Source organism: Plectrocnemia conspersa, unplaced genomic scaffold (assembly GCF_051122295.1).
Source record: "Plectrocnemia conspersa isolate PC_06_02 unplaced genomic scaffold, ASM5112229v1 ptg000007l, whole genome shotgun sequence".
NCBI classification, from domain to species: Eukaryota; Metazoa; Arthropoda; class Insecta; order Trichoptera; family Polycentropodidae; genus Plectrocnemia; species Plectrocnemia conspersa.
The window spans coordinates 12,200,736-12,226,374 of NW_028277171.1; the positions used below are offsets into that span (position 1 = coordinate 12,200,736).

Genomic DNA, 25,639 nt, shown 5'->3' on the forward strand with positions numbered 1-25,639 from the left:
CATGACTATAATAAATCGAATATGTGACGGTAAAAACTAATATCAGGAATGTCATATTATTTTTTAATTTGTTCCCTATAGTCCGCTTATCTTGAGCAGTGCCGATTGTATAATACTTAATTAGATTTTAAATCGGTAAAAATTCTATAGAATATGTAATCCAGGGATGCTCGGTACGGTTCGAACCGCATTCCTTCGCTTTGACGCTGTTAATGAATACCGTTTTATTAATCTGTGCATCGAATAACTTTGTTAAATATTTAAGAGACATAAATGAATTAGTTTCATTGAGACACTTTTAGCTCGCGATTAATTATGTCGCAACGTTCACAGCTGATCCCGACATATTATATGCATTTAAACTTATGTATATTATGATAATTTTTTATTTATTACTATATAAAAAAATATTTTTTATTTTTAACACTAAAAAAACAAAACGTACATGACCAACAGGTTTTCACCGAAATATTTATGGTGTTAATTTTTACGCCAAATTGAATATTTCATTATTTTACTAAAGGAAGAACTTATTATTTTACAGTTCAAACTGAAACCTTTATTGTAAAAGTTGCAAATGTATCCTATATTATGGTACAGGTAAAAACGAAGTATGATATTTTCTAACAAAATTTTGTATTTGCAACTTTTACAATAAATGTAAAATAGCAACTTTTTCCTTAGGTTTTTTTCTTAAACTAATTACCGTTGACTGGCCAAATTTTGCTTCCTGATTCTAAACCAAAAATTCTCATGTTATCCCTAAAAAATCTATCCCGAAAATATTTTTTAAAATATGCCATTTCAGTGAAATTAAATCAGAATACATTTGAACCGGTAGATATATATTTTTACCAGTGAAAATATAATTTATCCGGCAGGTTCTATTCAAACTTTTTAATACGAAGTAATATATACAATTTACATACTTAGCATTATTTATTCGTATGTGATATATAAATGTTACAGTGAATGTATATTTGTCAGTGAAGTTATATTTTTCCTAGTGAAGTTCGAATACATTTTCACGATTAGATATGTATTTTTACTGGCAAAATTATTCTTTCAAGGGAAAATAAGTGGAAGAAGAAGTACAGAAATACGTATGTTGCATCTCGAATATTTCTCCATGTATTAAAAATATGATAGCCATCCTTATCGATATGATTACGATTTTCTTATATAAGAGTGTTGGTCAAAGTATATTAAAACTGAATTTTGGTCAATAGGAGGGCGCAAAAAACAATTATTGCTTCACAGAAGTCAAAAATTCACGTTAAAAGCAATAAAATTGTGTCGGCAGTGGGAACGCTCGGTATTGCAATGGTGACGGCATGATTTTATTGCTTTTGACGTGAATTTTTGACTTCTGAAAAGTGATAATTGTTTTTTGCGCTATTCTATTGGTCAAAATTTGGTTTATATGTGCATTATTCAATTTTCACTTACTGTAAGTCGTAATATTGTTATAAAAAAACTAAATATGAACGCTAAACTCTATACTTTATTTGCGTTAACACAGTCACTTCAAAGAGCTATCCATCTCATCATTATTCATAATTGAGAAATAGATGGAAAGTTTAGGTTTACGCACTTACTATTAGCTCTAAATCACACGATACTTATCATTACTCCGATTAAATGATAAATATAAAAAACAGTAATGATTTTAATTTCTATAAATTTGTTCAAAATATAAACAGGAGTAATGATAAGTATATCGAACGTATATCAGTATCACGTACTTTAGAGCTAGGGGCGTAAACCCAAACTTGCCATCTCTTTCTCAATTATGAATAATGATGAAATAGATAGCTCTCAAACTGATTGTGTTAACGCAAATAATTAAAAAAAAAGTTGTATAACCCGTTTCCAATCTTATTATTCGATTTTTTTTGCATAATATAATTGCAAGACTTTATTTTTCATCCATAAAAATATACTTTTAACGGCCACAATTTTTTTCACATCCATTTTCAGCAAAACATACTGTTGAATAATAGAACTGTTCTGCGAGAAGAAAATGAGCACTTATTTTTTATCGCAAAGTTATGAGTTCTAAATGTATTTATGTCTCTTTGTTGATATTTTTTTGGTTTTCCCTTTATCATATTTTGCTTTATTATGTATGTCTCATTGCGGTTCTTGACATTTTTAACGTTTGGGAATTTTTTTTGTGAATAAAGATTTCTTAGTAATACATAATCATTTTATACATTATAAAGGTTTCATTCTTAGCATTTTATTTAAAAAAAGATCACAAAAACTAACTCAGTAAAATTCATATAAAGGTAATTAAAATCCTGCAAATATTTTTCACTAAATAGTGGCTTACGGTGGAAAGAGATATTTAGTAAAAGTTCTGATTTTTTCCTAGTCGACGATTAATCATATTATTTTTAATATCTTCTGGTTCAAAGATACTTTATAAGCAAAATGAATTAAAGATTCATCTACTTTTTTCCTTCGGGCGTTAAAGTACTATACGATAATCTAAAACTATGCATAGAGACGAATCTGTGCCCTATGTTAAATTTATACGTCAGTTCAACAATTTTTTCAGGCAGATGATACTACTTTCAATATAATTGTGTCAAGTATTAGATTAAAACGTTGAACCGAATCAATGAACACGATTTTGTAGATTTGCTTTTAATATCCAATGTAAAAATAGTCCATTCTATTTTAGAAATAAGTTTGGTGATGTGACAATTTTTTTAGCCTTAAATCTTACCCAAATAGTATGCTAACAATTTTATTACTAAAACCTAAGAAGCTTTAAACAAAAAAATTGCGCTTATGGTCAGAAAAAAATGGCTTAAGCATCTGATGCCTAATGGTACAAAATTACATTCGAATTGATTTCTTTTCTAACATGTCTATATCATTATCCAAAAGTATAACACGCGAATTATCGTATCGTTTTCTATCAATCGATTAGTCACTAATTGTGTTTGATAGAAAATTGTGCCACTACCGCCGTTTATTATTATTCTTAACGATACTCGGTTCGATTCGGCGTAAACTGCTGAACTGTGACTATTATTTCTAACCGAGGTACGATCAATTTTTGCGAGGTTTTATATAATTTTTGCAATAAAGCACCAAAGCGGCTTAATTGTGTATTGTTTATTTTTATCGATTTCAGTGTTCCGCATACGTACATGACCGTAATTTTAGCATGGTTTTCTGAATTGCAAATATGTAGAAGAACTCCATAAAAGCTGCGTACAAAATTAAATTATCCACACTCAATCATCGTCTCTCGCTGCCCGACACGAAAATGTTTGCATAAAATCGCTTCTGTTATTAAATTATCAAAAGCAAAGCATGAAGTAAAACTTTTGTGACGAATCATGTAAAAAAATGACGGATAAGAAACGAGTAATTTTGTAAACTCTGATATTATCTAGGCAAAATTTTACTTTTCTCTTTTTAATGCTATTTTGCGACATCTTCCGGCAATCAAAACGCAATCAATGAATGATGTTGATGCTTTATACTTTTTGTATACAAACAAGTATGTGCTCAAATATTTTATCAAGGCTACTAAACACTTTCGCTGATTGTACATTGTACAAGGGAACCGAATGCAATTAATTCGTCATTATATAAGATTACAAAAATTCGACGCGCCTCATAATAATTAAATCGATCATTAATGATTTGTATTATACTATGAGACTTAGTAACAATTACTTGCACGTGCAATTTTTTCATATAATTAAATAATTGTTTAAAGATTACTTTTATTGCCAAAATTACCTGCTATAAATAATATCATTGTTAAATTTTATCACTTGTCAAAAACATACTACTTACTCAGATTATTTTATTGCATGTGTGTATAGATAAGGAACATATTATATCAACATAGAATTTCGCACCAAATAACAAAGGATTACGATGGAATTTGGTGAACTTCCTCTGAAAAAAATGTTGTTGTAATTTGCAATTTCCGCCCATTGAAGGAATCGAATTTCGCTATGGATAAGTGGCACAACTGGTTCAGCAATTTTAGTTTACGTTTTCTAAATGCTGCATATATATTTTCTATATGCGATTATTTATTATTATTAAACAACAATTGTCGAGTCACACGTTGTAAATAAACGTAGTTATCATTTCCTGTATTTTACGATAATTTATAATTATGGCTAGTGAATCCGATCAATTTCTCGGCTTAACAATACTTCAACACAAATGTACGTAATAATCTTACTTCTGAGATTTATCTCTAGAGCTGTTCCGGTAATTAAAATGTTATAAGAAAAAATATTTAATAAATTTTTTTTGGATATGTAGCATTTTAATATTTTATAAAAAATATTTAAGATCTGAAAACTTTTTATCATTTTAATCGTTTATATTATAAATTAAAAATCAATGAGTATGCATGTATTATATATATAATATTATATTTTTTTTTAAATATCACAAATGGTTCTTAAACAGTTATATTTTTTATAATAGATGCTTTTTATAAAAACAAATATAGAATAATTATTGATTTTTTGATTCGGCTTTGTAGTTTTAAGTTAATTTTCCGTTAATATTTTAATGTTTACAATACTATATAAGCATATGCAGTGCATACATACACGGCAATGGAAAATCATTATATTAACTCATAAGTGACTCACATCCTTTCGCGAAAAATTAGAAAAATTATATATGATTTAAAATTGCAGCTCCATTACATCTCACTATAATACTTGAAAACATAATCTGGAAGCGTTTTAGTGAAAGTGCAGCAACGATAAGGTCGCGACATTAGAACAATGCTGTCACGTTCTGTTGCACAACATTTTTAACGGTGATCCGAAAGAAGCTTTACTGTCGCTCATTCATATTTTATAAACATTTTGTATTGCATAAAGAAAAACAGTGTCATTATTTTTACTCACGAATACACCATTGACGTGTTGAAGATGTATACACGTGTTATAATAATAATATTTACTACGCCTTATATCATTGTAAATTAATGGTTTTTCCTCTTCTGATCTTTAAGCTGTGATCAAGATCTGCTCAAACGGGTTTGTTCGACAATCTTCGCGCATATACCGTTGCTGTCGTCTTTGTCCCGAATTAGTCTATTGAATAATAAAAGACACTAAGTGGTAACCGAGAGGTTCGCCTTTGCCCAGTTGCTCAATATCAAACCGTGAAAATTTGATAGAAAGTGACCAGCGATGGAGTGTGAGTTTTAGTTTAATTTAACTGCAATACTGTTGCTTTATAAACATAACTGGGAAATATCATATATGGCACAATGGAATCACGGAAAGTCATTGTAACAAACCGTTATGTTCAAATTGTAGCATATTTTACGAGCGCTTCGTGTTTAAGTAATTTTGTAGTAACGTGATTTTTTAATGGAATTCGCAATAAATGACTTATCACGAACTGCAGTTAAATCTCCGACACTTTCGTTATTTAATTGTTAGCCAGAATATCATTTTTTATTCAATATAATGCGCTGTTAAATTATCTATTCAAACTATTTTTTCTTCTTACTGTACCGTGATATTTTATAGGAATTGCGATGTGATATTTATAGTTACATAACAAGTATATGAGTTTCCATTTTTGCCTTTCATACACGAATGCCTCAAGGCAATAACTCTAAAATACCTGGAAGATGTTTCTATAATCAGAAAAGAAAATATATGGGCGCCAAATATTATACAGTTAGTAAGTGAAATACCAGATACCAGAATGAAATCAGTCCGTAAATTATTGATACCCACCTTATTAATTATAAACTATTATCAGCGTTCAATTAATAAGTGTCACTATGCACGACTTGTATTTATCCATAATATTAAAAAAAAAAGTAGGATTTGGATTTAAGAAAGGTTTAGCTAGGTACATGAGAAGCAACCTGTTTAAATTTGCTCCATAGATTTTGAGAAAGCTAGATGACAGAGATGTAAGACTTATCAAAAATCTGTATTGGAATCGATTAACAATGTATATATTACTTTAATAAATTTTTGATAAGACACGTTTCAACTTGATGTTGTCTATTTCTAAAACTAACTATATTATACATATCTAATTTTGATAAAACAAGATTAAGATAAAAGCATCTAAACTCCAGAAAGTAATGACCAATTACGTGTATTAATTTTGCTTGTTTTTTACTGAATTTTATATACATTTAGGTGAGGCTCTTTTTATTTGATTTAAAAATATTAATTTTCTATTTAAGTGGTGGGCGTGAATAAGTTGACAACTCGAGATGTATGTAATTTGATATTAAAAGTTTTTGTGTTCTATGTATGAACATATATACTGTGAATCTTGCTAAGTTCAACAACTTTATTTCAAGAAATCCTATGCTTGACGGTATAATTTTATAGCACACATAACTTAATGTGTATAATCATAAAGATCGTTAAACAAAATAATATAATAAATTATAAAAACTTTGCAAAAACAATTCAAGTTTTCTGCTAAAAACCTTAAGGTTAAAAAAAACCATTTCCGACTTATCAAGTTATTCACACTACTTTTAAGCTTTATATTTTTATATACTTACATAGTAAAAATAAAATAAAAATATGTATTGTGTATATTACACGTACTATTCTTGTGTGTATCATTTTTATTTTTATTTATTTAGTTTTACATATTATACTAGAATAATAAATGTACATATATATTATATATATTTATTTATAAGACCTTGAATAGTGTTCCGCGAATTGATTAAATCTTCCCATGCACATAATGTGCATTGTTAATTTCCATCTGAATTTAATACATCACCTCCATTATATAATTCTCAAATCTGCCATTGTTTGCACTTATCAAGTCATAATTAAACAATACTGGTTATTCTGTATCAAAACCGCTTATTGTTATATAATCCAACTCGGTACAAAACCTAGTATTTTTTCAATTTAATAATATAATATTATAAAGAAAATTGAAGCACGTTTAGTAAACGATCCATTGGTTTACTCCAACTTTGTTATTATTTTATTATCTATAATTGAACACACACACGAATATAATGATGATACCATGCAATCATGTATTTAAGTTTTTTACCTTAATGTGGGCCGAAAAGTAAGAAATGCGTCATCAGTGATGTTGAGAGTTAACCACTTAAACACGTATGTTTTTAATAATAGAAAATATACTTATTTTATCAAATATATTAATTTATTTTAGGCTACTAACCCTTTAACAAGACAACAAAGGATCGTGGATAATCAAGTATGCATATATAATTACTTTTCCGTGTGCTGATATTTATGCACGATTGTGATTCGAGCATTTAGTTGGCATATTTAACCTTCTAAACGTCGTGCATATAATTTGTGGGATAAAAGTGGGCGTTCGCACTTATCTCGATTAATTTCATTACACCGTTGTTACGCTGGGATATGTTATATTTTGATATTAATTACATTTTGTATGTGTTTTTGCACGCATGCACAGTAAAGCTCAGTTATATCGACCTCGAATCTTATGTCGTTTATTAATTAAATTAAATCTTACATATAATAAAAGTGCATTAAAGATAATCGCTCTATAGCATCGCTCTGTAGATAACGTTTATGTTATGTAATGTTGGTAATTAACTTTAATGTGAATCTAATAGAAATAAAAGTACAGTTTATTTTATATTTAATTGTTGGCATTGGAATAGTAAATATTTACAACAAATGGACATAGATTACCAAAATTGTATTACAAAAAAGAGTTGTCCTCGTCTCCCGCTTTAAACCGATAAGCATCACAAAATTTCCTCTGTAAGAATTTTTTAAACTTAAATTTTGCGCATTGTAAGATATAAGTCAATAGAATGGTTATTTTCTACAAATGTTGCTCATATGAAAATACATATAGTATCACAGAATTTTATTGAATAATTTGTTTAATATAATCTTATTAGCACATTACCACGATTTTAATAAGTAATCTTAGTATTCATTCGTAAGATTAGGAAATTAAGTGATAATAATAATAATTTATCGTTAATCGGCTTGAATATAATATTTATATTTTTTAAATAAGTTGTTAAATCGTGATAGTTACTCTCAATTGACATGATTTTTGAAAAAACTTTTTCTAATAACCAGTTTAAATTTTTTTTGTTGTAAGAAAATATGAAAAATATTTTTTAATTGTATAAGTTATTTAATACTATAACCACAAACACAGAACAAAAACTAATACTGTTACAGAATGTATCAAAATAAAGTAGCCATTGAATGATTATTTAATCTTGCTCTTATTCTAGATACTAAATTACCAGATATATAAAATGCTTTCTTACTGGCTACTGAATTTCTTCATGTGATTTTCCCTAGCTTTTTTTAACGCATTGTCCTCGTTTATAGTTTACCCGATATAATAATGATTTAAATTCTGCAAAAATAGCAATCTTGGTTCCAAACCCATATAGAACTTAGTGTTTTTAAATTTCTATCGTGTCTGAAATATTGGAATTAGTGATTATTATATAAATTTAAATGCGATTGATCATCACAGATTAGGTCTACTTGGATTTTCCTAATCTTAATGATGAAAACATATTAAAATATTGCTAAGTCGTATATATTAGTTATTGAAAATTTTCTTATAATGAGCTATTTCATTTCATAAAACACATTTTATATGTATTAAAATTTAAAAAAATATCGAAAATAAACTAATATTCTGCATAATACTTTTTACTGTATTTGTTTGTGAATACCTTTTTTTTTTTTTTTTTTGAACATGTTGAATTCAGAAAAAAAATGTTCTGAAGCGAATGTTCTATTAATTCCAAAATATGATAAAACGACAAACTTATTTATTTATTTAAAATCTCTCATTGCAACGTTGCAACTGATATGCGCTAGCCCAATGCATTACAACGGGGTAAACACAATCAACAACTACCAAGAAAATAGTAAGACTCCAGATTAAAATCAAAGTATGTAAATGAGTGATATATATTACATTATGTAATATATGTAATTATACATAACGATGATCATCCATTAGAATAGTAAAGTCTATTATAATTCAATCCGTGATGATCGATCGAAACAATATGATTAAAATAAAAATAACCATATATAGGTTTTATAGGTATTGTATAGCCACTGACTAACACTGCTCTGTTTTGCTGGTGATTTCGTGTAACTTTCAATTAAAATGTAGTTAAGTAATAATTGAATTATTTCTAGTATCTTAAATTAGGTTTAAAAATTTAAATACTAATTTTAAAATTTTTTTAAAATAAACTGAAACAAAATATTTTTAAAAACCGATAATTTTTTTATTTATTCTCTGAATTTTTAAAATTATTTATTAAAACCCACAATCATCCAATAAATTTTAAAATTAAAGTAAGAACCGTTGATTTAAAATTAAAGTAAGAACATCTATGATAAAAAATAAACTTAGGTATTAATATTATCGAAAAAAATATTACACTTAGAATCAATAACGTACAATTTAAATTTGTAATATTTAAAAACACTAGTTTTGTAGATGCATATTTGCTCTACATTTATGTATTGATTTTAAACTACAGTTAAATTCACTGTCGATGGTATTTTCTTATATTAGCTGAATATAGAAATGTTTATATGAACTAGATTAAATTCACATAAAAGATAAACATATTAAGACAATTCTAGTGAAACAAATTATTTAGCCATTGGAAACAAGTTTTACAGTATTAATGCGAAAATCGTTTTGTTCACTCACATGCAACCATAGTCATCATGTATCAGAAAACAACATCTGGTACGCGCGGTTGGGAGTCAACCATCGCGAAAATCGATGCACATATCAAATTACTGCTCTGATCTGGATTACTTTTGTAAATCTTTCGTGCACCAGTTCGGTCCTGGTAATGTTTCAAATATGACAATTTCCTGACGATGCGATGGACAACGCCCAATTGAACACGTTCGGCGTATTGTGTATTGTGACGTGATTCAATTGAATAATGTTCGTCGACTCGTTCTATGATGGGAAACATTGGTCATTATTCTTATCTAGTATAGATTGAAAGTGCACGACAAGAGTTACATTTAAAACATGTGGTAAACATGGATTGAGGACTCCGATCTATGTTGCTTAAAAGCACGAGTTTTTTGGATAATTATAATATATACGACAGTACGAAACTCGTTACAGTCGACTAATCGACCGCGATTGACGTCTTGTTTACCCCTGATGTATAATTTTAAAGCAAATTAACCTGTATTTTTATAATTCATTATAAAAATACACAATTTTATGGTGAAGATGATGAATGCAATATTAAAGAGCAGATTGTATGTGTTTATTTATATAAATGTACTTTTTTTTATTTTTGACAAATAAACTGTAGTTGATTCCAAAACTGCAGCTGAATCATTTTGTAGAGTATTTGAAACATTTATTAAATTGGAAGTAGTGTACGTAATCTATAATATTTATTCCATACTCTTCCACAGATTCATAAAACAGAATTCCTCTTTTCCTGAAGTAAAAATACACAGCGAACTAACAGTGTCAAATGTACAGGGGCATTTGTGGCAAGAGCATGTAAACTATGTAGTTTAACACATTGTACTTATCTAATTAATTTAATTTAATTAGGTTGTAGCTGATGTATGATATAGGTGCTCTTGCCCGCGAGCGTGAACGGAGTGCCTAGTAACCGAAACAAATGTTGCTAGTGTAAATCGCTCATCCTCGACTTTTAACTAATTGGTCATGCCACTAAAACACCATAGCTTTTGATTAAACATGCAAATTTTTATCAACACTCGGGATACAGCCAACTAATCAGCCATTCTCAAATGTCTTCTGCCTAGGTCAATAAGGCCTGCTTCATAGAGATTCAATCAACGCAGACGTGGGAGGTTCATTCGTAGAAAATAATTCGCGATACCGTTTCTAGATTTGTTCGATAAACTACCTAACCCTTGACTCAAAACGCCCACAGTTTTAACGCCTTAGTTAACAATGAAGACCATTGTTGTTTTTCCATTGTCGACACTGCTCTTGGTTTCTCTCTCGAGGACTGCTTTTGTTTTCATTTGGAATTCCCACAAGAAAAAGCGAAAATATCCGGCACCGCTGTTATGTTACGTATGTGATATATTGTTCGGCTTGAACCTCTTGGAGTTCATCGTCTTGGGAAAAACTATGGGTCAACGGTTACCTTTGACCCCTTAAGTTGGTCACGCAAATATGACGTCATACCTGTGCCAATTTTATCGGTTATACCTACCATCGCTAACGTCTTTTATAATGAGGATATTAAAAAATATTTTTCACATACCCAATTTACTGTTACCCAATCTAAATTGCAAGTAAAAATCAATGGTCTGTAATGTGTCAAATACTATAGTTGTGTCAAGGATCATGGCACTGGTGGTAATCAATAGTGATCGTGAAATACAGCTAGGATTACTTTTCGATGATTATTTTTTAAGTGGCGATTCTGACGTTACGCCATGTTACTGTTTCAGAGTTGTGCAATTTTGTCATTAATCATCTTCATTTTCAGGTTAAGCTTATAATATCGTTGGTAAATTTTCGTTTATGAATTGAATTGAGTGGGAAAATTTCCTCGGATTCGATCGTTACGCGGGTATAAAATTGCGTCAAGCATTATTTTTTACAGCAGCATTATGATGATCGTGTAATTAATATAGGAAATGATCATATCCTCTGTTTTTGTCTGCGTTGCTCCACGATGCTTTTTGTGACGAAGTCCCTCGATAGCTGAATCCAGGTCGATACCGACTTTCAAAAATTGTTTGTCACGAACTTCTTCATGAGAAGCTAAGTAACGTTGGTGTCTCGAACGGTATTGTCAGGTTCTTTTCGAGATTAATATTATATATGAATACCGCAGGGGTTCGATTTAAGTCCATTGCTTTTTTCGGTTTAGCAATGGCATACATGCTAATATTGAGTATTCAGATTTGTTTATATACTAACGACTAGAGTATTTGTATTCATGCAGATTTACTGTCATTTAGAAAATACTTACGTCGAAGATATCATTGTGTCAGCAAAGCTCGTTGGCTCGTGTAGGGTGAGAGTTCTCGAGCGCTGACATATTGGCCGCGACAAATAACCGCGATTCATTATACCCTAAAGGTCATCGATCTATTATCGAAATCATTCCCATATAGGCAAAACTAAGTAGTCCATGTTGTTAGAGAGTGTTCAGAACAAAATCATTAGTATTTTTGTTATTTAGAAGACAATGAGTACAACTTATTATCTTCTTGACGTAGCGTGTACTCAATGTCTTGGTATCCTAGTAAGTCACGATCGCGTCCCTGATTCACAACCGTGGCAGCCAGCTTCTCGAAACACTTGCCAGACAAATATGTTTTCGGTAAGAGCAACGAGGAGCTAATATAATTTACGTCGGATAATGTGCATCTTTTTAATTTTCATTTATATACTACATAGTGTGTATTTAATATGAATATAAACATATATTAATGAGGACATTTACATTTATATGTACAATAGAAATGCAGATCTCAGTATCGAGCGACGTTGTCGAATAAGGAAGATCCGTGTCTTGCAGTGAAAATTGATTCGCCCTGGTACCTGGTTCTATTGTTCAGCTCAGCTTTTGACAACTAAATACATCCGTTATTGCAAGATTAGCTTTTTTGGTGTCCGATAATTACAAAGAATACGTACAACAATGCTTATTCAATGCGTGTCTCGAAGCTACGAAGAAAGGAGTTAAAAAAGTTTTTATGTTGTGGTAATTGATAGCTTTCAAAAGTCTGCATGACTATTGTTCAATATTTGAGTGTTTTGTCAAGACAGATCTTTATTATTAGCAGCCTTGTAAATGTCATTCTTGAGTCGATAGTAAATAAAAGTAAATATCTGCGTTTTACCTAAGAAGATTCGAATCATTTTTGAGCAGGCATAAAAATAGCAAAACAATCAATTTTCATAATAATTTATATCATTTTTTTTATCAAATCTATAGTCTCTTAAAAATAATATGATTAGGTTAATTATACTACTTTTAACGCATATCGAAGACTCCACTTTAGGATCAAAATGTCTTAACAATGTCATATTGTACCTTTAATCGAAATACACATGCTTAAACAATTGCTATCAGAAAAATCTCTAATTAAACACTACAGACTTTAGATATTATTTTATTTTTCTATTTTCAAGTTGTCTATTTAGTTTTTAGGTTTTCCCTGTAAAGTTGTCAAATATGAATTCAGCAATTTTACACCTTTTATTGATATGTAAATTGATAAATTTTTCATAGTTATGACTAAATTGTGATGTTTTTTAAATGTTTTTCTCATAACAAATGTTTGTCAAAATGAAACCGAAATTAAATTATGTCCTTGAAAAATATATATTGCTATAGATTGAGGATTTGGTATTAAATAGTCGGTAACGAATCACACAATTTTTTAAATGTGTTGTTAATTTTTTTTAAAATACTATATGTAAAACTCCACAGTCGGTTTGTAGCAATTTAACTGATATATTATTCTCGCAGAAATGATCCACTTCTAACACTGTTTTTTTATTTTTTCTTATGTTGAAAACTTGTGTGTGCAAAAGCTTAACACAATACAACTCTTAGTCTGAATATAAGTAAGCATATTTAGAATCACTAATTTAGATTTTCTTATTATATTTATAGTATATCGTAAGCATATGTAGGTTCCTTAATACGCTGGCATTCGACATTGATCTGTTTAATGTCATATACGAGGAACTGGTCCGGCTCGTATCATTTAATGTTTTTTGTGTATTGAAGTATTATTTTAGACGATCGTGACGCATTGGACTAAGCTGTCATGATGGTCTAAATTTAATTTAAATAAATAGAGTATATACATTAGGGATTCCGAAGTCTCGGGTTTTTTCGATTCCCGGGACTCGAGACGCAAATTTTTAAAGTCCCGGGAATTCCCGGGACTCGAGACTTTGATTATTTTTCGTATAATCATGAAAAAAAAATTATGGTAAAAAATTAACTTATTATTATTAACTTTAATTAACTTATTATTATTAACTTTAATTAATTTATTATTATTAACTTATATTATTTGTGTTATAGGTACGATAGGTGAAAATTTATTGAAACAATTTAAAAACACTTTATTCGATATTTATTTAAATTTAATTTATTACAATTTTTTTAATCGAAATATTTATATCAATATTAAGTTAAAACCTTTACTTTTGTAAGGAAAAATATGTTTTTAAAAACACCAAGGCGTTTAATGATGAATCACATAGCCTGTTCCTGGTTTTTATGGCAAATATTCCAGATGTAGAAAAAACTCTCTCGCTTTCTGTAGATGTTGGCTTAATTGTAAGCAATGATTTGAATAAAAGCTTTAGATTCGGAGTTCGCTTGATAGTTGAATCTAATATCTGAAACTCCTTTTTAAAGTTGAATTTTTTATTTCTAGTCGTTGAAATATTTTGGTGGTTCGTGCGACAGAGTTGTGTTGATTTCAAATATTTTTTTTAAAAGGAAATTAACAATAATTTCGGAAGTTAATAAAGTGGCATCTCGACGACTTAGAGCTTCAACTGCCAGTTTTATAGGAGTGAGTACTTCACAAATATTTTCCAATACGTGAATGTTCGATTCATTCCAAATTTGGCCGATGCCAAGATCAATTAATGATTTTCTAATGCAATTTCGTAACTTTCAAAATCTCGAGATCATGGGTAATAAGGAATTCCACCTTGTCTTCATATCGAGACATAAATTAAGCTCGACATCAAATTCGCTCTTTACATATTTTTGTAAAATTGCACTTCGGAAAGTCTCGAGTCCCGGGTTATTAATTTTTAAATTCCCGGGACTCGAGACAGCAAAAAATCTTTGAATTCTCGGGAATAAATTCCCGGGTTGTCTCGACACAGAATCCTTAATATACATACAATCAACTCACAGAAGATCCATATCCCCGACTCAATATTTCTTCGGTGCGATAAAAAGCAAAATCAGAGATAATGCGACCTCTTGTCGTACTCATTTTCAAATTAGATGTTAAAATAAAAAAAAATATGAAAGTTTGAGTTAAATTAAGTAATTAGAATATTTATTAAAAAAATGTCTCAATCGCAGTTATATGTAATATAAATTTGATAGGAGAAACTACGATCTGGATCAATGGTTTTTTCTTATTTTTATTAGTCTGCCATATTGTTAGAGTACAAATTAAACTTTTCATCAATTATTTAAATCTTCATGACACAGAAACACACAAATAATGTATAGTTTCATTCACCACACATTTTCTTTATCATAATCATAATCATAATAAATAATAGAAACCGATAGACTGAACTAATTGCTAGTCTTATTTCTATGCATGATATTTTAACTATGGCTATCATATGTCGCTTCTGTTTACTTTCTAATGTCATGAAAGTGATGGAATATAGTAAGTGCATATGCAAATGAGGTTAGCGAATGTGGCAGATGATTTTCGACGGTTAATCTGCACAAATTTTACGGTAGCCGAGTAAGGCGCAAAGTAAACCGGCACGGTTATTAATTTAATTTGCTTCACTTACATGTTATTATTATTATTATTTATATATTATAATAATAACAGCGTTATTGGTACGGATTAGCAATAAGTTATTCATAAATATGAATTTGCTTTCTTTCGAGTCCAAGCACTTTCGTCTAATAAAAAAATGTGAACGGGTAAAATTAACTGTGATACTTTTTTTCTTTTAAACTTACCTTCTAACGCAGTGAATGTGGAATGTTTTCATTTTATTTATGCCATGTGGGAATTACGTAACATTTATTTATTATATAAAATAACAATTAAGATCATGAAAAAATTCGCTCGCTGAACTGTTGAATTTTGAAATAGTTCTGTAATGTGCAATTTTATGTAACCATTTGCAGAATTATATCGATGATTAATCAAGCGATTGTTAAACTATAATTGTTCGATCCTAAATATTTAATATAGATGGACTTAAAATGTATTATTTATTATTTTATCTGTTTTAAAAAGTCATCCCGCGAATGCTCAATGGTTAGTCATGCGATGACTGTAACATGAATAAGCCTAAAAAATGCGGCCTTTGTCTTGTATCTTTCATAATTATAATATACGAGACGGAGAAAAAAATTGGATCTTCATCGTTGCTTCAGTGATGTTTACAACAAATTATTTGTTAATATTTTGTTACGAAAATAAGTATTTTTTTTCTATGTTCATATATATGTATATATATTTAGTATTAATCTTTCGTTGCAACATTACAGGTGTTAGCCTATTTATACAAATTTACAACGGGGTAAATAAACAATCAACAACTACTAAGTAAGTAGTGAGACACTAGACTGAAATCAAAGTCTATAGACACATATATTTTATTAGTTTACCTATTAGTACAGCTTTCTATGATTTTATTTTGTATTATTCATAAGCATATTAATTTGTAAAATTAGATAAATCTACGAAAACCTAATCTGTGTTGTTCGATAGGAATTATAATTACATAATTATCACTAATTCTGATCTCCCATAAATACATGGGTTCATATGGGCTATGAAACCTGGTCTTTCAGGTATTAGTATGTCTTGTTATCATTTAATTTCCGCGGTATGTTTTTCGGATACATATTTTGCCTTGATATATCATCTGGGCCTTGGAAATATTTGCGATCTTCTAGTGCTCTTTGAATATTGATATCTCAAGAGCCATAAGTGATAGAAATAATAATAAAACATTTGCTTAATATTAAATTTAATTCCTTTCCAAGAATATATATGTAGATAAGAAGCAATTAAAAATAAAAACTTTTGAGGCATTTTATGAACCAAAGATACTTTAAAAACTAGTATACCTATACGTACACATGTATATGTATGATTATAATATTAAGTATTTAACGTAACATTATTTCAAGTTCTATTTATGTGTGTATCACAAATGTAGCTAATCATTATTATTATTATAGACCTTACTTGTTGTCCTTTGTTCCTCGTTTTCACACTATAATGATTCTATTATACAAACTTAAAATCATTCATTGATTGAAACGAATTTAATTAAAATTACTTGCTGTGTTTTTACTTTTACTGTATTTAAAAAAAAATATAATCTAATAGCGTATTCTCCTAATTGTAAATATAAGGTCATATTTATTGACCTATGTGGTCACCTCTTGCAATGGAATACATGTTCATCAGTTCAGTTCGTTAACCGATGCAATAAGCAATAACGAAAACGTCGTTAATGCAACACAAATAAATACCGACAATTACCCGACTTATAAAATTAATAATCTGACTAATTAATTAATAACTAACACCCGGTGGCGTGTCGGTTTTTTTTCATTTAGCATTTAACCAGAATGCGCTTTGTCACGCGATGGTGTTTTATATTATAGTTAACTATCATAATTATGGAGTCTTGTTCAAATTAACACTGATTCGTATTCGGGTACAAAAATAATGGTTTAAAGATGATAGTATTGCTTTTTTATTGTTGCGTACGCACTAACAGGTGAAAGTGGGACAGGTATGATACAACAACTAAAAAAATAAGTTCATCATCCCATGTAACGCAATGTCACCCACAAATAGTTAACGTATTGCAGAGACAACGTGTTTCTTTGTCTCAATCAGGATGTGTGGGGAATTCCACGGATTCTCAACTCTATTTTAAAGACAAACGAAATCTTTTATCTTCAAAATTTATGTACAAATTACAAAGATGTATTATTGCAAAAATAAAACTGGTTAAAATAAATCCTGAATCATATATCCATGTTACAATTTTCACTGTTTTTTTCAATAAAATGTGTATTTTAAATCATACAATAAAATATCTTTTAAATATAAATAAAATATTACATACTGATCCGTTATTGTATAAATAATACAAAAATGATTTACACATGTTTGAAACCACTGCAGTTGTAATCGATTAGAATAATTTACACGTGTGGTCGCGCTTGGAATATCAATTATTTTACAATAAAATGTACACATTAATCGATTTGTAATAGTTCTCCAACTTTTTGTAAATAATTTCCATTTTTAATATATTTGTTTACAGTCATATGCAGCATATTTTTTTTGTTTGGTGTATGTATGTGTGTAATGTTTTGTACATATGTATGTAAGTGCAGAACTTAACGACTCTATGGCACTCTGCAGTCGAATTTATATTATTATTTATTACCATAAAAATTATGGTTATATTTATGTACTCTGAGTATCAGATTTTTGTTCTATATGTTAATGTATTTTTTTTATTGAAGACTAATAATCGAGAGCCGCATAACAAAATCGATTTTTTTATTTATAAAAATGCGCTATTATTAAATCAGACCCAAGCTGTATATTTTCATTATGGTCTGTCAAAATACTTGCGCTAATTGTGTTACGCCATTGTAATACATTGGGCCTGTCATGTTAAAAATAAGATTTTTTAAATAATGTCGATCTAATTACGGGTATCTACGTTAAATATTAATTTTCCCTAATCATATGCCGAGTAGTGTGAATTATTCAGTCAGTTAAACAATTGATTATTCGGATATAAAATAAAAATGCAGGTGTTAGCATATGTCAGTTGCGTTGAATAAGTCTAGTGTGAATTATTTTTATTTATATTTTTATTAAATCCATTGTAACTTGACAGGCGTAAGCTCAATGCATTACTGATTAAATCAATCAGACATAAAAAATACCTACAAGTAAGTATTAACTATTAGACTTAAAGTCTGAGAATCGGAGACATATATTATGTGCTGTACAGTTATTAATCAATAGATGTCACTGCAGCTAGGCTGTTTCTTTTTAATAATAGCGCATTTTTAGCAATAAAAATTTGAATGCTGCTGCCGGGGCTCGAACCCATAACCACAGAGTTACTAGTCTGAGACGTAACGGACTACGCTATTCCGTCCAGTTATCCACCAATAGGTTGAATACGTTCTCTCAGGTATCCGCGCTGACGCGACTCATGGAATTTATATTGTAGGAATTTCTTTGTAAATTGAAAATATTAGTTTTTATGTTTCCTTACATATTTGAAAATTTTCTTAGTTGTATTATTCCAGATAATATATACATATCCGATAAACTGATTGTACAAAGTACACATTTACCTTCAACTCATTCATTGCTTAGAATAATTCAGTGACTAATATCTGAAGAACTTTAGCTCGAGTCATAAATAAAGCATTTTATCAATTTTTATCGTGTCTGGAAGATCAGAATTAGTGAATATTATATAATCATAATCATATAAGGTTTTCGTAGATTTTCCTAATCTCACAGATATAAATCAGTAATTAATACCTGAAAGACCTAAGTTAAAATCGTATGTGAATTTTAGTGTTTTTTTTTTAGGTTAAAATTAGTGATTATCACAGGTTGAGTTTTCTTAAATAAATTAAAATCGAACTATGTCATATCTATTGATGATTTTGAGCTATTTTAATTCATTATAATTATTAAATACATGACACTGATTTTACAGATTTTAATTTTAATCTAGTGTCGCAATCCCTACTTAGTTTTTATTGTGTTTACTCCGTTGTAAAGGATTGGGCTAATGCCATAATAATTAAAAACGGTAGAAAAGAGCAAATGTAGATTTTGTTAATTCGCACTAGTGGATATGGCCGATTCTGCTATCGAAGGCCTCTCTCAGAAGAATTCGGTCATCAGATCTCAAAACATAATGAGCGGATTTCGGCGTTTAATTGCATCGCATATGAGAGATTGTTGGTTTCATTAATTTAGGTACGTTCCACATATGCTATGATTGTGAATTATGAATATGTATTCATGTTGAGGTCATCGTTTTTGTTTATTTTTTGATGAGCTGATTGTTTCTCGGATAAACCTTATGGTGGGCGCGGTACCGTTATTTGGACTTATCTCAAGTGATAGATAATGTTATGTTCTAATTTTTCCAACAGAACAGATCGTACTTGAACGGAATGATTCATATTTGATGGACACGTGTTAAAATAAATATAATAAATATAACATACATATATGAGTTTATATAGTAAAATCAAGACAATCATCATCACTCTTTCGATATTATTAGCGACTGCTCTGAATAATGATTTTATGCTGCATTGGAAGCAACCTCTAATTTTTTTTCTACACTGTATTTCCATTGTACATTTCCCTGCAATGCCTAGATAATTTAATGTTCACATCCACGCATGACATATCTGAAGTAAGTTTGTCTTAATTTTAACCTTATCTACCCAGGTAATCTTCAGCATTCTTTTGTAGCACCACATATCGAAGGTTTATATTTTATTCGTATTTATAACATATATTATTAATATAATCAACTTTGCTAATAATAATTTTATTTTATTCTGATAGTAAATATAAATATATATATAAAACATATCCTGATTTTTATATAATATAACAATACTACTCTCACGCATAATAATATTTTATAGCAATTCATTAAGATAGGAATAACTTGAAACTTTTAAAAATATTTTTCATGGGTAATAAAAATATAATACTTTCTGCTCATATACTTATTTCATCTTCTTGTAATAGTATTCTGTAAATTTCGTTAAACAATCGAACAACCTCGATCGCATACGAATCCTTACCGATTTCGTATGAATAATTTAGATTGTGTTGCAAACTTGCATGTTTTGCAATAAGTACATTTTCATTCTATTGCATATATGTGGTACATATACATATATACTACATACTCAATGTTATTCCCTTGTAACGCAATTTATATGCGAAATGCGTAAAGCGAAACCGCGACGAATGTTAAACAAAACGTGAGTGATACAACGAACGTGATTTTTAGTTTATTCTTTTGAAACCTTTATAATCTTTTGATATTTGGGAATAGAACGTAAAAACGTGATATAACATTGCTCTATGTCTATGTGAGAATGTTGAATTTTTTAAAAGTGGGTGTGAGAATCAAGACAATTCAAAAAAATCGAAGGGCCGAGCATTTTTGACGTCTTATTACAAACATTGGCGATAATAAATATATTATAGAACCTAAAAACTTTTCTCAGAAGTTAAAAATTCACGTCAAAAGCAATAAATTCGTGTCGGCGCCGATGCAGTGGGAACGCTTGGTAACGAGCGTTTCCACTGCGACGGCGACGGCACAATTTTATTGCTTTTGGCGTGGATTTTTGACTTCTGAGAAGGGATAATTGTTTTTTGCGCCCTCCTATTGATCAAAATTCGATTTGAAACATCACAATTTTCAATGTCAGACTTTTTTTATAGATTTCTCGTCATCAATCTCGTATTTTATAAATTATGTGAATGACAAGCGAGGGAATTTTATGATTTAGACATAGATCATTTTGTACAGGACTTGACTTGCTGCGTCTGTGGTAACTACTTGTGTGTTTTAAAACTTTCCGGGATTTTCCCGAGATTCGAGACATTTCCGGGAAATAACTTAGTCTTACACTTTGTATTAAACGATATATTATATTTAAGTTATTATGCTCTCGTCGAAGGCGGATGAAAATCTCTTTGCAATTGACTTTCATTTTCCATTCACACATTGGCGGAAACGTCTAACGCAACTTCCTATCAGGGAAAACTCATAAGATCGATCATTATATTACAAAAACCTGATTCTGTCATTACATATGACTAACCGCGCACATACACACGGCCGTTTGTTGCATACATGAAAGTCATGTTTATCGACATGTTGAACTAGTTTAGTTTAACTTAACCGCTTGTCGGTTAAGCGCTTTTTACCGCGAGTGTTATACGATTCGTGAAATTGTACCGAATTACGCCTCCTACACGCGTCGTGAACCGTTCATTATGTTATTTGGATGATTGAGAAGCGTATATCAGTTAATAACAATCGTTACAAATAAATCATACGAGTGTGATGAAAATGGAAATTAAATTCAATTGAAAGTGTACAATAAAAACATAGTGAAAATGGTAAATGATCTTAGCAATATCAATCATGGCATTTTTTGTGATTTTTTTTGCTATTTAATTTATATGTAAAAACTTAGAGCAAATCAAGATATATAAAATAATCTTTTAAAAGCAGTAAATTTAATATTGTGCGTTGCTTTAAACGTAAACGTGTCCCAATAAAAGTTAAAGCAAAATCAAACAAATAAAAACATACAAACAGAGGCAGTGTTTGGTCACGTACTTGACTGCGAGTATTATTTTTATGGATTTTGGTTGTCTTAATTTTATTATATTTTAGTTTTGGAAAAATATAATACACCTCAAGATTTTTTTTCAAGCAAATAACCTAAGTTAAGCAAATAAATACATACAAAAATCTAAAATTTATAATATTTGTCAAGTTCAAATAAAGAACAATGATTGTAGGAACTTTACTTTTTTTTAGTAAGTAATATGATGTTTTGATATCGCTTTTAGTTAAAATCTCGTTACCTGTTAGTTCGGTGACGATATCCGTGATTTACCGTTTTTTAGGTTCAATCGAGCGGATTAATCATTTTTTGTCAACAAAATCCATCCTTCACCAGTTTAAAGTATTAAACGATATTAAACCCATCTAAATTACTCCCCAAATAATAAATACGACTACGAAAACTTTCTTGGAAAAGTCTCGAAATGGAATTGTTAAGAGTTTAGCGTACATTCCTTCGTTACTTACGTCGGCACCATCGATTTTGTTGAGATGCATTGTGCTCTATTGTTCCTCTTTCCGTTTGGAAGGTCAAAGACCGCTCCGATTCATAATAAATTCGATTAATGCACATCCACTAGGTTTATGGCCATTGTATTAGGCAATAATATACATAAATAAATTAATGCGCCGACGATTTTAGATGATCTCTTTTTATTATCTTATTTTATAAAAAAAATATGGTTATTGAAGCTGCTATCAACTATATATTATACAACATAGCTTTAATAACGTATCGATCAATTTTAAAAGCATTCAATAATTATTACATTTTGCATATATTTTTAACGACAGCAAATATATGTAATATCTGTCCCGTTTCCTGTATGTAAAAATGCGTGATCGGAAAAATTTATTAAAATTATTAAAGTCAGCAAAATTATGTGTAAAAAAACCGATTTAACTACACAAATGGTTAATATTGTGTTTTAAGAGATGTGTATGTATGCTTATATACTTCAAATTAAGCGTGTTTGTTAATATTTTCTATATATTATCGGTTAGATTAGGTCAGCTGTTAAGTTATATTACTTTTATATAGATGGTTTATCGTCGATTGAGTAAAGTACGATGCTAATATTATATATCATAAAGCATTAATGCAACTGTTAATCTAACCTTCCTACTCATGCGGGTCGGAAAAAGAAAATATAACTTTCTATAAAACAATGTAATGTTATTGCTCAATCTGTATCAACGTGTTGTTGTTTTTTAAACAAATTTCCATAAGCCTAAGTGTTAGCGTGTAGCAAGACGATATCGACAATTTATAAAAAAAATAATGATGATAGAAAATCAACTGTAAAAGTGAATGCCCTGATGGCGTGCATAGAGCTGACGAAGGCCAATTCTGCAATATTTCTCCAACCCGTATATTTTACTAATCTTTGTTTAAATTTGTTTCAGGTGGTCTAAAATAACCAAAACAGATGATTCAGAGATGAAGTGAACATGGAGTCACCAGTAAGAATTAAATTAGGTATGTTAAAATAATATTATATAAAATAGTTTCAATTTTAATCAATATGTTTGATTACTTTCAGGTTATAGTGTATTATTAATAATATTGATATCGTTGAACTATTGTTATTCGAGTGAAAACATTACCACTACAGAGGATGATTTATCTCAAGAGAGTACAACGCAAAGTGTTGTCAAGTCAAAAAGCACCGATGCAGCTTTCAGGTTACAGCAAAGAAACAATACGTGGCTGTACCAAAAAAGAAACACCACCAATATTAAAACTAGTACTGAATCGCCCGTTGAAACGACTATAAACTATGCGAACAGAATAACGTTCAGGGGATCTGTGAAATATTTTGCAACGAGGCCTCCGTTCAAACCAAAAACACCATTTTCGAAGAGGCATAATATAACCAAAACTGATTCGTTAGAAAAGTCTGAAGAGAAATCTAAAAATGTCGTTCCTAAATCTTTCACTCCTGAAATCAAATCTATTTTTAGAAGAAGAAATTATACAGCGTCTACCACAATATCGAATAACATCTTAACTTCTGAGAGTTCGACTCGAGCAGTAACGGAAGACAATGCAACTAATAATAGCAACAGAAATGAATCTTCAAAATCGCTCAAATTTGGCTTTAATATTAATAAATATACATCTCCAGAATTCCACAACATAAACAATGTTTATACTCAATCAGTATCACCTGAAGTTGAACATTTTATAATGCCAGAAAACACGTCTGATTACTTCTCCAATATAGAAAGTGTTCCAGATAATAATAATTATTATAATAAAGATCTTACAACGCCTCATACGGATATATTCGATAAGCGTTTTAAAGAAGTTTCGGATAGCATCAAACAAAACTTGGCAGATTCTGAATTTTCTAATGAAGATAACTCAAAAACTGAAAAGTTTTTGGAAAGTGAAGCGAGTGGTGTAAGTTTTGAAGATTTACTTATGAAAGGCTCGGACGATAATACTAAAGTATCATATAAAAACACTAAAGAGTTAACATTGACAGATTTACAAGATTCACAAACGATACACAGAGATCGTACCGATAGTAATGATACAAAAATATTTTATGAAAAGACAATTGTCTCGACCGAAAATTATGATGATAAACCGTCCACATATAGAGCTGTTAGGAAAAATAAAGATCAGTACGATATCACTACGTTGTCTCCTCTATCTTCCAACGAAGTGATCAATTCTTTATTGAGAAAAGGCTCAAACGGCACTAGGCGTATTGATCACTATAAAAACAACAGTACAAAGAGAGAGTTCCTTTCGACGATAAGAATGAGGCCACACACTACTCCTCGGCCCAAAGTAAGGATCTCATTAAGGAACAGCACAGAAAATTTTTATACAACTACTAGATTACCTCAAATCATTAAGCCATACACTTATGCAAGAAGAAAGCCATTATTCAACACCACTTTCAGTACAGCACCATCTAAACTCGATCCGGTTTATCAAGGAGACTATAGTTCTACTCGTATACTAGATTATAGGAAGTCCCAAGGAGATAATTCAATAGCGGCACTTAAAAAACGCGGATCGTTAAAGTACAATGAAAAATCTAACGATACCAATGCAGTTGAACCAGAAAAGAGTGATGAACAAACTTCTCAGTTTAATTTACCTCCGACAGCTGCTGCATGGGCGTTGATCACATTAAAACATGCACCTGTTGGTAAGAGAGTAAATAGTTCTTCAAATTCATCTCCAATTAGCAATCAACAACCGGAAGTGCGAATTAAAACTGAGGATGAATTGCAAAAGCTCGACAAGAATTCAGGTGAGTTATATTACTTTTGAATAGAATCAATAACTAAATCATAACATTTACAAAGAAACAGAACCAATGATGAATCAAATACACTCTTTTCGTTTTTTTAATATAGTGTAATATATTCGAAATATTTGTGAATTGTTAACTTCTTTCACAATAAGCTTAAGAGAAGTAACATGAAA

At 29.8% G+C, this 25,639-nt stretch overlaps 1 protein-coding gene across 1 annotated transcript in view; it reads left to right on the top strand.

Moving 5' to 3' along the window:
* The window catches only part of LOC148233943 (uncharacterized), a 40,611-nt gene that overhangs the window by 10,636 nt on the left and 4,336 nt on the right, over positions 1-25,639 (top strand). Inside the window, exons 2-3 of the mRNA XM_088188681.1 lie at positions 23,596-23,668; positions 23,733-25,463. Coding sequence (XP_088044807.1) covers positions 23,641-23,668; positions 23,733-25,463 — 1,759 coding nt within the window. The 5' untranslated portion in view covers positions 23,596-23,640. The remainder of the gene's footprint in view (positions 1-23,595; positions 23,669-23,732; positions 25,464-25,639) is intronic.